General features: G+C 36.4%; 1 protein-coding gene across 2 annotated transcripts; it reads right to left on the bottom strand.

Annotated features, from left to right (window-relative positions):
- Positions 1–2,464: 2,464 nt before the first annotated feature.
- Positions 2,465–14,945, bottom strand: slc14a2 (solute carrier family 14 member 2). Of its 2 annotated transcripts, none has more exons than XM_073860630.1 (11): positions 14,704–14,945; positions 12,085–12,232; positions 10,775–10,843; positions 10,488–10,605; positions 5,859–6,048; positions 5,651–5,779; positions 3,840–4,032; positions 3,422–3,569; positions 3,210–3,344; positions 2,937–2,986; positions 2,465–2,860 (listed from the first exon to the last, which is right to left on the bottom strand). In XM_073860630.1, the coding sequence occupies exons 2-11, from the start codon at positions 12,106–12,108 to the stop codon at positions 2,543–2,545; spliced, it is 1,374 nt and encodes a 457-aa protein (XP_073716731.1). In that variant the 5' UTR covers positions 12,109–12,232; positions 14,704–14,945; the 3' UTR covers positions 2,465–2,542. The 2 variants fall into 2 exon arrangements, with proteins under 2 accessions (XP_073716731.1, XP_073716730.1); XM_073860629.1 differs by having other exon boundaries at positions 10,488–10,647; positions 14,704–14,944.
- Between the last annotated feature and the right edge of the window lie 454 nt (positions 14,946–15,399).

The following is a 15,399-nucleotide window of genomic DNA, read 5'->3' as shown; positions in this document are numbered from 1 at the left end:
TTACATAATAAAACTGGTTAAAAATAAAAAAGTAGCTTGGATGTAGCAAGCTACTACTGATGTAGCGTAGCCTGCTACATTTCCCAGGGGGGTAGTTTCAGTGAAGTGAAGCTTCACTTAATGTGAAGTAACTGGTAGCTTACTACATTTTCCAAGTAGCTTGCCCAACACTGAAAATATTTAGTATTGTTCGACTCGGCATGCCTAAAGAAATCTAACAAGACCACTCATGATTTTAGACTGTTTTAGTATGTTTGCACTTTACAGTAGTTATACGCAAAAATTGCAATTTTCAAATCTCAAGACCACTAGGTGGCACTATGATGAAGCCGTGAATGCACCATTAAAGGGTTACTTCACCCCTAAATGATAGCTTCATCATAAAACACTTACTCCTGTCGTTCTAAAGCACCAGGTGCTCAGATTGTCTTCAGAACACATTTTTAGATATTTTTGATGAAAACCGGGAGGCATTTGTCTGTCCCATTGACTGTGACAGCTAGTGTCACAATCCGTTTCCCAGAAAATAATTAAATACATCATCAAACATGTTCCATCAGTCGTTCAACAATAATATTATGAAGCGACGAGAACCTTTTTGTGGGCAAAGAAAACAAAACGAACGATTTTATTCAACAACTTGTTTTTCTCATTGATTGTTCAGAGCGCGTTCGCGACCAGACTACAGCGCAACAGCGCATGCTGCTGATGTCACCTGCTGACGTAGTTACCAGTGTACAGACACCGTGGCTGTTTTCAATGTCAAGAAAGAATCCTCGGAAGCCAGAATTTCGAGGATGCTATGTCATCGACATCCGTCGAAGGACTGTTCCGATGTTGAGGATCCTCGGAATTGCAACCAAAAAAAAGTCCTTCGTTCAAAAAATATCCCATATACAGGAAAGGATGCATATGTGTATGTGCTCTCAAATCACCCACAATCCTAACCGCTCAGCGCCGAAAGCACATCTTTTTACTGACATAATGACATGCACTTGCTAGCCTGTTCCATTTACGTGTTCTCCAATTTCTAAAGAGGAGCCTCTTCTAGCCCAGAATTTGGAGAATTCTAAAGAGTCCTTGGTTGCAATTCCGAGGATCTTTGACATTGGAACAGTCTTTCGACAAATGTCGATAATGTCTTTGACGGATGTCTTCGACGGATGTCGATGATAGCATCCTCGAAATTCTGGCTTCCGAGGATCCTTCATTGACATTGAGAAACAGCCAGAATACCCTAGCAAGTAATTTGCGCATTTATACTGGCTGTTTGCATAATGCCTTAAAAAGGCAGAAAAAAAATATAAAAACATTGGCAACTATGACTGTGATGATGAGTCAATCCACAAACCTTTTGCCGAGGATCTGCCCAATATACATGTTGGCATTTTTGCAGTTGAATTAGCTGTTATGGTATACGAGAATTGATGGGTTAACTTTTGGTAACTTTTTGTCTGGAGTGTCTCCCAAATTGAGGTTCTTGAACCCCTGGTGGTTGCAGGGGATTCACGAGTTGATGAGAAACAATTACAATTAAATCATAAAATGTTAATAACTAATTTAAAAAATAAATGATCTAAATGAAACATTTACACAAAAGATATATTTTATTTTTTAATTTGAATGCCGTGTGACCATTTCACAACACTACAATACAATATATCAGAAACCTAAAAACTCAAAAAGAAAGATTACCAGATGAAGGTCCACTAACAGGTTTAAAACCGCCTACTCTACATAATACATAATACATTTCATACAACTGAAGGAGAATACCAAATGGGGGAAAATGTATGATGAGAAATTACATAATGTGGTGCATGACCAAAACTGGTGTGGTAGGACTGGTTGGACTGTCCTTAATCTGTGTGCCAAATTTCATAAATTTTTAATATACGGTTCTATGGGGTGCTATAGACGCAGCGGCGGAAGGATAATAATAATAATAATAATAATAAAACTAACAAATACAATAGGGTTCTTTACAGATGATAAAACAGTGATCTTAGCAGACCAGCCACCAAACTGAAATTCATCATCTATTTTTGTATCTTCATTATAGTTAAAAAATAAGCCTTTATTGGGTAAGGCGTTAATTCAAGTACTCTTTATCCCAACAGGTTACAGGCATCTGTCTCTCCCTGCCTGCAAGCTAATTATGTGAAAAACTCTCAAGCTTTTGTTATACAAAAAATTAATGCCGGTTTGTAAAGCATCAATCAAAATGATAGGATTGGACCATATCCAAAAACATTCCTAGATGAAATATGGACAATAAATCATTGTAAATTCCTAGTTTATATGCAAATTTTCTCAATTATTGTTTTAGATTGTACACAAACATAATACTTATATAAAGGAAAAACTATTGGATCCTTTAAAAATAAATGTGGTAAATGTCAAAAAATATATTATATATATATATATATATATATATATATATATATATATATATATATATATATATATATATATATATATATATATATATATATATATTACACATTAACTTTCATAATAAAGAGACTTATACACAATGAAATCACATCTGGTCTGTTAGATTTTCTCTCTTAGCATCGACCTGTACGGCCACAGTGCAAATCTCCGGTTTATTCTTCTCCATCGTGACCAATATTTCCATGTCTTTCTTCAGCTGCGAGTCTAACTGCATCTTCTCTAGTTTTTTCTTTTCTTTATCGACCCTCTCTTCTTTCTTCATCTTCCAGAAATATATCAGGTTTTTTTCAGGGTAGGTAACCTTAGCAAGAGGCAATTTATAAATGCCTTTTGTCTCCGTAGTGATCAAAAGAAACGTAAGGGCGGACAGGCAGAAGGGCCAGGTGCATGCTGGGAGCCCAAACTGTTAATAAAATCAAATAAAAAATTTAATGGACTTTTTACGCACTTGTATGTTATTTTGAGTATATGATACGTACGTTAGACATCACATTTGCTATTGCCGAGCCCAGGTATGCGCAGAAGAATGCTAAAATAAAAATAAACACCATAAGTGTAGTTTGTCCACAACTGTGTAATGATTAAAGGAAATTGGACTGACGCCAAACATTACATTTACATTCATGCATTTGGCACATACTTTTATCTTATAGAGGATTCAAGGTATATTTTTAACTGTATATGCGAACCGGCAAAGCCACAATGTTGGTGTTGCAAACATGCTCTACCAATCAAATTACAGAAACACCTACCGCACGCCACAGCCAGAAGATGCGTCTGCCATGAAAGCGCATAAAACATCCCGCCAATCGCGATGCATGCCAACACGCAATTATAACCCCATAGACCAAAGTAGATGTTCTCAAACGGTGCGGCCAGAGCAAGACCTGAAGTTCATGGAAACTTAATCAGCTTAAAATTTATTGCAATATTTTTAACACCAATTCAATGTGTAAGGTCTCACCTGACACCATACCAATGGTCGAACCAATGGTAGCATGTGCACACGTTATGGGTGAGGAGATGAACAAGGCGATCATGAAGATACCACCCGTCCAAGGATTGTCACAGCCATATACCTGTCCGATTCCCACCGGGATCGAGCGGAAGAGCTGGATGAAAAATACAAGAAGGTGGTTTTTTTTTGCTTTTTGGAACTTTTGCTGAAGTGGCATATGATGCAGGAAAGTCTAGCATTTCTCGCTCTATTGAATTCCACGGTGGCAGTTGCAGTCTCTTCTCTGTGTGACCTGCTCTGCAATGTGACCTTGGTGTCGGAGACATCGCACTCTTACACAATCACCCTTTGTCTGATCTCTAAATAAAGAACACCGTCCTATTTTGAACTTTCGAGAAGCTTCCTTCGATTTTTTATTTTTTACCTTTGCGTAATCCATCTCAGACCAGGTGATGTTAGGCAAGGTTGTGCGTGGCTGGATGAGAACTTGAGGGAAGTAATGATTGTAATGCCCTGTGGCCACCATGTGAAGACACACAAGGATGTTAAACGGCAGGGTGAATACAGGCAGATCCCACCTACTGTTGATAGAAGCCAAAGCACTTGACACTATAGGGCTAAAGAAATAAAACAATGGTAATTGGTCACTTTTGCAAATTCAGCACTGAATCTAGCACAGTGGTTCTTAACCTAGAGCCGAAGGCCACCTGACAAAATAAAAATGTAGGCCACCCTCCACCCATATAATACGCAGTATACGATATGAGTATGTAGGCTATGGTGCAACATAATAAGGATTTCTTTCAAAATAACAAAACAGATCACTTAAATAAATGCACATATAGATTTTTACTGAACAACAGCCAGTTGCAAAACACACAAAACTTTTAAATGTTATATAAACGTTACATAATATAATGCAACATTTAGTTTTTAGATGATGTTTAAATAAATATAAATCAAAACAATGGCATTAAGCCATAACTTCGTTGTGCAAATACTGATGATAAACTAATACAATAATAGCCTAACAAAAAATAAGAAATTGTTACATAATAAAATACAATAAAAAAGTAACATAATTTTTTTATTCAAAAAAGTTTTTACTGCTTTTACAACTTCTCGTCTGCACTAGCCCTGTAATGCGCGACCATGACCTTATTTAAACGTGATCACGTCGAAAGGTCACGCATGATGCATGCGAAATACACACGTACGGACCATTTTAAACAATAAACTGACACAAAGACATTAGTGTCATTCCACATACAACAACTTGAGCGATAGACACTGGAGCGGTACTTTCCTATGCGTCATGGGTGACCTTCAATGTGATTGCGCAAGGTCGTGCACGCACATCACAGGGCCAGTGCAAGATGAGAAGTTGTGGTTAAAAAGGTAAAAATGATGATCGATTTGCTACACAAGCCTTGGTTATGATCAGTTAGAGCCCTTTGAAGCTGCATTGAAACTGCAATTTGGACCTTAAAACCGTGGGGTTCAGTTAAAGTCCACTATATGAAGAAAAATCCTGGAATGTTTTCCTCGAAAAACTTAATTTCTTCTCGAGTGAAGAAAGAAAGACATAAACATCGTGGAGGACATGGGGGTTAGTCAATTATCAGGAAATGTTCTTATATAAAAGTGGATTAATGCTTTATATTACTCATTGTCTTAATTTTGAATGAAGATATTATGGTACAGCATAACAAAGATAATAAATGTATCATTTCCAGAACCGTGTTGTATTTGTGTTTTCTATACTGTAATAAATCGCAGGTCGTTAATGCTTGTGACAGGTCTGTAATTACCGTAATAAATCCTAGGTCTGTAATTTCTGTAATGCTTGCTGTAAACATCCCTTTTCCCAGTTGGTTATTGAAAACAATTTGATTTACAACAGCGCAAAAAAGATCGGGATTTTGACCGCATACTCTTTGAGGTACCGTAATGAGAAAATGCCAGCAGCGCTAGTCTTAATGTTCCCACAATGTAAATCAGGTAGCGAGATGACAATACACTAAAATGTCTTGTTAAAAAACATCTTAATAGACTGAGATAGGATAAGGATAAAAGCAGCCCTCATCTGGCGAGATTTTGGCCTTTGTTGTATCCCTCCTAGCCACAATCCTATAACTTTCAACACTTTTCACCCCAAAAATGACAAGCAGATGGTTTGGAAAGCAAGGATGAAACATATTAATTAAAGAACCAAGACAAACTCTCAAAACTCACCAAGCCATTGACATGAAGATGTTTGGCAAAAGAAGCCACCAATACCAATCTCCTGCACTAGAGAAAACGGCCATCAGAAGTCCAACCAGGATCCCATTATATCCATAAAGACCCGCTGCGATAGCGCCTCTGAGGATGATATAATACATTAAAATTTGAACACCAACATGTAAATGCACCGTTCAAGTTCATTACCAACAACAAATACCTGTTTTGACAGAGGATGAGAGCAGAGATCGTAGCAAACAAAGTGCCGACAAAACCATTCAGTGCCCACCATCTGTTCTGAAGGATGAGTCCGGCGAATATGATGAGTCCACTGAGAGGATTGTTTACAAACATCACTTGAGCCGCACCACGTAACACCCAATCTATAATCTGTAGTAATATAAACTGTCCTACGTGAAAAAAAAGTATGATATTGTTTTATGTTGGTGAACCAAAAAACTAAAAATGTTTTATGTGAGCGACGACAAATGAAACAAAATAACATTTTCTATAGTTTTAAAATATTGATCCGATAAATCAAATCTGTTAAAAGATCAATAGACTGTTTCATTGGACGAACGCAGAAACAAACACTGTAAAAAATCTGTAGAAATTACAGTGCTACCTGCAGCCGGTTGCCGGCAACCCACCGTAGATCCAAACTCATGCCATCCACTGGCAACATTTCGCTAAAAGTCAATGAACAATAAACACCTACATTTTTTCGTCTTTACAGATCAAAACTAAAATAACAGCATCAAGCAAAGCATTCTGGGAAACAAAATCTGAAGCAAAAAAACAGAAAAAGGTTGATGATGATTTTTGGTTCCCAGAATGCTTCGCATGAGGATTTTAGTTTTACTCTGCAAAGACAAAGACCTGCAAATGTTTAATGTTCATTCAACCCTGAACAAAATATTGCCAGTAAGTAACATACATTTAAATCTACGGTAAATTACCGGCAACCAGCTGCAAGTAATACTGTAATTTCTACTGATTTTTTTATAGTGAAGGTAAAGGTGCATTGTGTGATCTCTTGATAGAAATGCAATATAACATACATAACTATATTATCAGTGGTGTATAAAGAACTTACAAAATAAACTGTATTGTTTTTATTACTTTAGAATCAGATGTTTTTATCTACATACACCGGGATCCCTTCACATGGAAGTCGACATTTTGTGCCGCCATGTTTCTACAGTAGCCCTATGCGGCGGACAATCTGATCTATAGAGTGCGTTTCATCTCTACATTGTCTTATACGGTGAAGTGTTTGCCCTGTGGCAGGTACCGTAGCTTCTCTATGCGTTTCGAAAAGGAGGGTGAGCTGTGGACAGAGCCATTGGTTGCAATTCACAATCTCACCTCTAGATGCCGCTTAAAATCTACACAGTGGACCTTCTGGTCAGTGTTTGTTTATCGGTTTGCCTAGTGACTTAACTGAACTCTGGAACAAATACCTAGTTGAAAATAAAAAAAAAATTCCTAAAGACCAGGGGCCTCATTTATAAAGCGTGCGTACGCACAGATTTGATCGTAAAGTTTGCGTACGCAAAAATCCACGGCAAAGTCCATAATTATAAAAACTGTCTTTGACGTGGAAAAGTGCTTAGCACCACGTCAGGGTCTGAGCAGACGTACGCACTTTTGCTAGTCCGATTGCTGCAGGTTTTTGGAAATATAAGCCATTCTTGCTGTTTGAAATTGGGTTTAAACATTGACAAGCGCTCTTTTATATGTCTGACATTAATTACGCATCGTTTAAAGGCGGAGATCTGAAACTGCTCGGCTGCGTGCACAAGTTCATTTGCAATTTATAGATTTGAAAGGGGTATGCGCGTTTTCTGCACGTACGTTTGGTTTATGAACACACGTACGCATTTTTGTTAAATGATCGTAAGATCAAATGTAGGATGGTTTTTACGCACCATTTTATAAATGAGGCCCCTGGAAAGACGACGAGCACAGATCACTGTGTTAAGAGAGTTTCGGCAGTCAGGCAAGAATTTAAAGCTCCACTGTGTACTTTTTTGAGTTAATTCTTAGCAAAAACCCATGTTTTCTTTCAAAAGTATGTGCTCATTCATGTGTAATTACTTCCACCCCACTAATCAAAGTATTCTCGTAAGTGTAGAATCTGCTATTTAAAATACATACAGTCGAGTCGCTCGACTGGCGCATCCATGTTGTGCCTTCATCTTTGAAATACATTCGCCAACGAGGGACATTCCTGAAATTCAAGCTCTGCCTTTCTCGCTTTCAGACTACACTCACGCTGGCGGTTTACGTCATCAAGACAGTCTTATTTCAGAATATTAACAATTATAAAGCTGACAATTATTCTAAGTTAATTGTAAATTGATGTAATATGCTTATGACTTGCGAATGTAATGCTCAGTTAATTTAAATAAACCAGGCTTGATGACGTATGCAGCCCGGATATGCAACCTGCGTAGACTGAATCCTTCGGATTTTACAACAGCCGCACACCGTGATGATCCCGCGATCTAATGCTTTGATTTGAGGCAGATTTGAAAGCCTGTTCAAGAACTATTCTCGAGGACATTAAAACACGTCGCCAAGGAAGCTAAACGGGGATTTAAAACGACAACGCGACAGGAAAAACATCAAGACCAAAGTCAATATTGGAGTAAGTTAATGTTAGTTTACCAAGATCATAAGGCTCAAGGGACACAGAAGTTGCATACTTTCTATCTTCTCCACAGGTAATTCAGGATATTCGTTTACATCTATATACAGTCTATGTTGTAAACTTGAAGTTTTATAGTTCTTTGGCTAACTATAGCATGGTTATGCATAACACTTGTTAGTGTAACCACGCATGTGGTTTAATGTGTTCGAACAGCCACACGCCGTCTCTCCGTCCATTTATGTAATCTGAGGTACTGAGATAAATGTTTTTCATCTTTTCTGACCTCTAACACAAACACACGGTGTACAGCGCTATTTTTAGCCTTTCATTGATAAAAGCGTCTGATCTGCGCGTCTTTCGTTTCATTTTACAAGCGTGTGAAAGTTGAGCGATCTTACATATACACGGACATGTAACGTTTACTTAAAACATAAGCATTGGACTCTGACATAATATTAGTTTGCGTCCATTTAAACCCATCATTACTCCTGCTCATGATTAAATGACAGGAGAGGGACTCGTCCACAGACCATCTCCTCATTAATCTGGAGAGAAGTGGTCGAAAATGGACAAAAAAAGGATTTAAACACCAAGTGTAAACGTAATGTGTCTCTCTCGTCCACTTGTGATCTGATCGACGAAAACACATCTTAATACCAAGTTTAACAGCCCCTGTGATATTTTTCCTCGCGTCGATGTAAAAGGAGTGTCTAAGCTACGTTTATGGTTGCTTTTTGTATGTGATTTTAAGTGGACATATCATGACAATCAGACTTTTTCCATGTTAAACATAAATCTGTGTGCTTTGATGGAACACAGGCAAAGGACATTGCAAATTGTTCATTTTTTTTCATTGCTTTTGCTTTGTAGCTACTGGAAGCCATGTTAACCTTGGCATGACACGGCCGGGCCACCATACGAGTTAAAACGTGTTCCGAATGGGGGGGGCTAGAAAGTAATATTCAGTTGGTTGTCATATAGACTTTCACTGCTAGATAGGAGTAGATCCTACACAGTGGAGCTTTAAGGATCTGTAGCTAACATTGTATACATTCATTTTACACCATAACATTAGCTCAGTGTACACTGTGAACCCGGATAAGTTGAATATACTTAAAAAAATGAAGCAAACTTGTTGCCCTAAAAACTTTAAGTAATGATTACTTAAAAACTTTAAGTAGTGATTACTTAAACATATGAACTGTTCTAACAACAATTTTAAGTTGAATAGACTTCTTCCAATATTACTGCACTCCCAGATTAGTTTACATTACTAGAAATTTGTGAGGAAACTCCTTGCATATAACTTTAGTTTTTATCACTTTATATTACTTTTGATGTTATAAATGATATTATTATACAGAATTGATGACTGATTTTAAGTCAGTCATTGAATAAACGTGATTCTCCACAGAAACACAAAACTGTGTTTTTGACATGCATTGTCAGTACTGTGGAGAGAAATACAATAAAGTGTTCTGAACAGGGTTTATGTACAGAAACACTGATCACCTGAACGGTGAGTTTACAAAATTATAATTTACAACAAAACAACATCAATAATATAAGAGCTTAAACCTATATGACATTTCATTAACAAATATTTAAGTAGTGAAAGTTCTTATCAGTTTTTATTCTGTGAAAAAGCAGAAAATAATCAAAGTATTCAGGCGCAAAGGATTATGGGTATTCCTCACAACATGAACTAATAATTTTAAGTTCATTCTACTTGAATGTTTTAGTTTAATGGATTTTGTAAGCTTACAAGTTAAATCAACTACACTTTTTAAGCTTTGGCTTCAAAACAGAAAATACTAAGTGATGTTTATTTGATTGTTTAAGTAAAGACAATATCGGGGTTAACAGTGTAATGGTTTATATGCTTTAGTTATGATTTGAACTGATGTAGTTTACTTGTTGTTATTTATTTTGCTTGTTATCAGAAATAATCTACTCTAGAGGGTCTCTGTTGTTATTGATTTTATGCGGAAGTCTACCGGAAGTTAAGTTTGGGATACAAAAGGCGCTTGTTTATGTTGTTGCTGTCTATAGATTCAGCTTTGTTCAAGAATGTTTGTTTTTATTTGGGTGTGGATCACACATTATTTAGATTGCTATAAATAGTCTTAGTATGTACACAAAGCACGTATATGTATCATACTCATTGTGCATTATTTTGGCTTAATCACATACTTTTCATCCATTTGCCAAACGCAGTCATGTCGCCAGCGATATAAGAGACCCAACGGATAAGCTTTCTTTTCATTTTCTGATGTGAAGGTGACTGTTCCGGACGCTGTGCGTCATTTTGCTGTTGATCAGAGAGTGGATTGGCCATGAGTGGTAGAAGCTCCTGTACATTGACAAAAGACTGAAAATGAATAAAGGCTTACAAATAAAACTCTTTGCAAGATTCAAGGATCATTTGTCCTTCTGACTCAAGCATTTGCTTTTCATAAGAGAAACAGATATGATCTCACTTTTATATTTTGAGTGCTGGAACACAGAGACGTCGATGTTCGGGAGAGATGTGTGGTGGTCAGAGTAGCCTTAATGTGAAGAAATCCATTTACATACATCAGAATCAGATTTATTGATTAAACTTTACAATAAGGTTGTACTTGTCAACAATTAGTAAATGCCTTATCTGACATGAAATATAAATGAATACTTCTACAGTATTTATTCATTCTAAGACAAATTTCCACGTACACGGACAATAAAGTGCTATCTATCTAACTTTAGCATGTGCTAATACTTTTTTTAATTGAACGTTGATACTGTTAATATGAGTTAATGCACCCTGAACTAACATGAACAATTGTATTGACATTATTAATTAACTGACATTAACTAAGATTAATAAATGCCTAAAAACTAAATTGTTCATTGTTAGTTCATGCTAGTTAATGCATTTACTAATGTTTACTAATACAGCTTTATTGTAAAGTGTCACTAATTTATTCAGCAAATGTGGATACATACACAGGAAATTTCGTTTGGTTTCAGGAGCTCAGGGTACTTGCATAACATACAGCACAGTATATACATAAACACAAGAAGTAAAAAATTATATACGTAGATTCTAAGGTGGAAGTGGGAGAGATAATTTTATGGACGTATATGACAGGGAGTGCATATTACAACAGTAATAAAATAAAAATATGTATTTACAACCCTATGTTTAACTTAGTATTTACAACCTTATAACCCCATGTGTAAAGTACTGCACTACAGATTATTGCTCTTTACATTACAGTACATTTACATTATGTATTTGGCATTATATATATATATATATATATATATATATATATATATATATATATATATATATACATATATTAATATTATGCCAAATACATAATGTAAATGTACTGTAATGTAAAGAGCAATAATCTGTAGTGCAGTACTTTACACATGGGGTTATAAGGTTGTAAATACTAAGTTAAACTAATATATATATATATATAAAATTTGTATAATATATCATTTGAATTTTAAGTTGAAATAGTTTAAGTTATTACAACTTTATTTCTATAATTTATAACAACTACTCACTATTAAAGAAAGTTTAAAAAACAATTGTAATTTCAAATTAATTCAACTCAAAAATTTAAGTGCAACAACAAGGAATTTTGTATTTAATGTATTTATTAATTAATTAATAATTTCATTATTCAGCCATTGAATATTATTCTGTGTCTGAAATGCCATAAAATAAAATTATGCAACATTTTAACTGACATGACTAACTTGATATAGTGAGAAAGATGAAAAGATGATTTACCTTGGTGATTTGTGTTCCAGGCATAAATAAGGTAAATGATGTTAAAATCTTCTGTGAACCAGCAGCCTTGAAGCCGTCCAGAATCAGACCACATCTCTGTTAAGTTTTTATACCACTGTGAAGCATGCATCGCTCCACCCCGGTTCATGAATAATTAACATTGATAAATGACTGATAAAACTTTCTCTAAACATACCCTTAACATACAGTCTTGACCTTTCTGCTTGAGAAGGTTTAGCAGATTATATAGCTGTAAAAAGCAGCATTTTCTGGTTTTAGTACCGCACTGGGTCCATATTAAATACTTACTGATATCCTTTCACTTGCAACATGTTAAAAAAATAAACACTTTTTAAAGCACATCAAATAGAAAGTTCATGGATAGCTGTCAAACAGCCACTGTTGTCAGTACTGTAACTACTGTATTCACAAATCCAGTCCAAATCTGTCCAACAGGAGATTTGTAGACCAACAGCTCTCTTTATATTTAAGGGGTTTCTATAAAGATTCTGATCAAATACTTTTATCAGTGACCTGTGTTTTAAACACTTATATAATTTTGTTATAGTATATGCAAAAGTTTTTGTGATAACCTAAAGAAGGTCCTAATATGCACCTTTTAGGGCTGTCAAAAGATTAATCACATACAAAATACAAGTAATGTTTTGCATTATGTATGTGAACTGTGTGTAATTATTATTTATATTGAAATACACACACACACATTCATGCATGCATTTAAGAATATATATATATATATATATATATATATATATATATATATATATATATATATATATATATATATATATATATATATATATATATATATATTTTTATATATTTATTTATATATTTTATATATATTTATATTATATATATATATATATATATATATATATATATATATATATATATATATATATATATATATATATATATATATATACATAGCTTTTTTTCGCAAATTCATAAATATATGTGTGTATTTATAATATACATGATATTTACACAAAGCACACGCAGATATACATTATGCAAACACAAACTTTATTTTGTATGCGATCATGTCACGTCTAGTCCGTGACATGTTTTGTGTATTGCACTGATCCGTCTCACCTGGACTTTCATTGACTCATTACGCCAATACACCACACCTGTCATGTTTAATTGTCTTTGTATTTATATGCCTTTGTTCTGTCACACCGGTCGCCGGATTATTGTCATTGCTACCCTGTCTGTTCCTTGTGTTGGATGTTCCTGTGTTCCTGTATTCACCATGTCAGCCCTCGTGTTTTTATTATTAAATGTTATTTATTTTGAACTTTGCGTTTGCGTCCTGTCTCTCCTTCCGTGTCATGACAGAATAATCCGGCCAGCATTGGACGCAGCAAGTTCACGGAGGGCGGCTCCCCCAGGAGTTTCGTCGAGGGGGAGTAGTGACATCGGGGTTCATTTCTCATCAGCCCCGATGTCTCTTGGGGACCACCGTGAGCGATCGCTCGCTCCTGCGGGAGGAGGATCGGCCCAGGCGGTCCCCCAACGGTTGAGTCGTCGTCGATGGTCCCTCGGAGGACCACCATCCTGCTCGCAGGGGGATCCGGAACGGACCACGCCCGATCATTTCCCCAGGGTGGCTACCGAGCGAGGGTCTCCGTTTCCGCGAGGGGATGGGAGATGATTTCCGGGGGCATCTGATCGTCGACGATTCCCAGGAGGGGGGTAATTCGTCTGCCTCGGTTCTCGGAGCGATCGCTCCGGTTCTCCTGGCGCAGTCCGGCCAACCGTTCTGTTGGTCTCATCCCGGCGGCTGCCGGCTTCGCCAGGGTCCCCAAGCCCTCCAACCCTCCCTTGGACTCTCGCTACCAGACTTTGTTTATGTTGTGTTTTATGTGAGTGTCTGGTAGCCACTCGTAGAGGGGAGGGTTATGTCACGTCTAGTCCGTGACATGTTTTGTGTATTGCACTGATCCGTCTCACCTGGACTTTCATTGACTCATTACGCCAATACACCACACCTGTCATGTTTAATTGTCTTTGTATTTATATGCCTTTGTTCTGTCACACCGGTCGCCGGATTATTGTCATTGCTACCCTGTCTGTTCCTTGTGTTGGATGTTCCTGTGTTCCTGTATTCACCATGTCAGCCCTCGTGTTTTTATTATTAAATGTTATTTATTTTGAACTTTGCGTTTGCGTCCTGTCTCTCCTTCCGTGTCATGACAGATCATTCGAGATTAATCTTTTGACAGCCCTAATATGTATGCATTATTTATATATACATATGTTAACATTAGTTAGCTTATTGCACAAGCATCAACTATTATGAACATTAACAGACATTAGTTTAATAAATGCTACAAACTATATTGCTCATTGTTACCTCATGTTAAACTGATTTATTGAAGTAAAAAATACAATCTTATTGTAAAGTGCTTTCTTTAGGCTATATCCGGAGTTAATTATTTTTGAGCGTCCGCTAATAAAAATGGTCCATTATGAAAAAATAACAATCGCTGTTTCTTGTAATCTAATATTGCAACACGAATCTACTAATTAATCCAATATCAAACTCTTATTCAAATTCAGATTTTATATTTATTTCTCCTACCGGTTCATCGTTGTTCTGAGTGATGCTTTCCATCACCACGTCGATTTTTTTACAGTTAACAAGTTACGTTTTACGTTTACAATAAAAGTATTACTGAAGTCCCGGATGTCTGTAATAAAGTAGTAACTGTTTCTGTCCCCAGCTACCGTGACTTTCTAAAATAAAGTGTACAGTATGAAACATAAGAGGCTAAAGTAGATCCTGTCAGAACGACATTGGTGCGTTGCGCGGACAACGGTCCGAATATCTGACCACTGAATGACGACACTGGCCAATCAGAGTCATGCATTCCAGAGAGCACGTGGGCTGTAAGGAACATAAGTCTCCAAATGCTTTTTTCTCAACAAGTGCACACGCTGAGCTTTCTTCACCAGGGTGCTGGGAACCTAAGCTTGTTTGTTCAGGATCTTCCGGCAGAAAAACATCGTGTTATGTAACTGCAGCACCATGAATGTCCCAGTTTTTGTACTAAAATGACTTTAAAAGCACCTCTTACACGACAAGTGCATTAAAAAGAATTAAGGTACTTTTTTATAGTTTGTACATCTGTTCAATATAACTTTGGTGCAACAGAAATGTTATGTTTATGTAGCGCTTTATTACGGCGTCTTTGTTACATGTAAATACTAGGCTAATAACAGTAAATCATACATGCTGGCTGCTAATCCTAAACCTTAAGTAGAGAGCGGGGCATAAGCTTTTTG

This window comes from Misgurnus anguillicaudatus, chromosome 22, assembly GCF_027580225.2.
Source record: "Misgurnus anguillicaudatus chromosome 22, ASM2758022v2, whole genome shotgun sequence".
Lineage (NCBI taxonomy): Eukaryota > Metazoa > Chordata > Actinopteri > Cypriniformes > Cobitidae > Misgurnus > Misgurnus anguillicaudatus.
Note: the sequence above shows the minus strand (reverse complement) of the source record. Positions and strands in the feature narration are given on the sequence as shown.

Bases quoted from the DNA above. Each gene is read 5' to 3' on its own strand.
- slc14a2 (XM_073860629.1), bottom strand. From the start codon at position 12,108: ATGCCTGGAACACAAATCACCAAG. The intron at 4,033-5,650 runs GTGAGTTTTGAG...TTATTTCTTTAG, and splicing joins ATCTTCATGTCAATGGCTTG to CCCTATAGTGTCAAGTGCTT. The intron at 3,345-3,421 runs GTGAGACCTTAC...CATGAACTTCAG, and splicing joins GACCATTGGTATGGTGTCAG to GTCTTGCTCTGGCCGCACCG.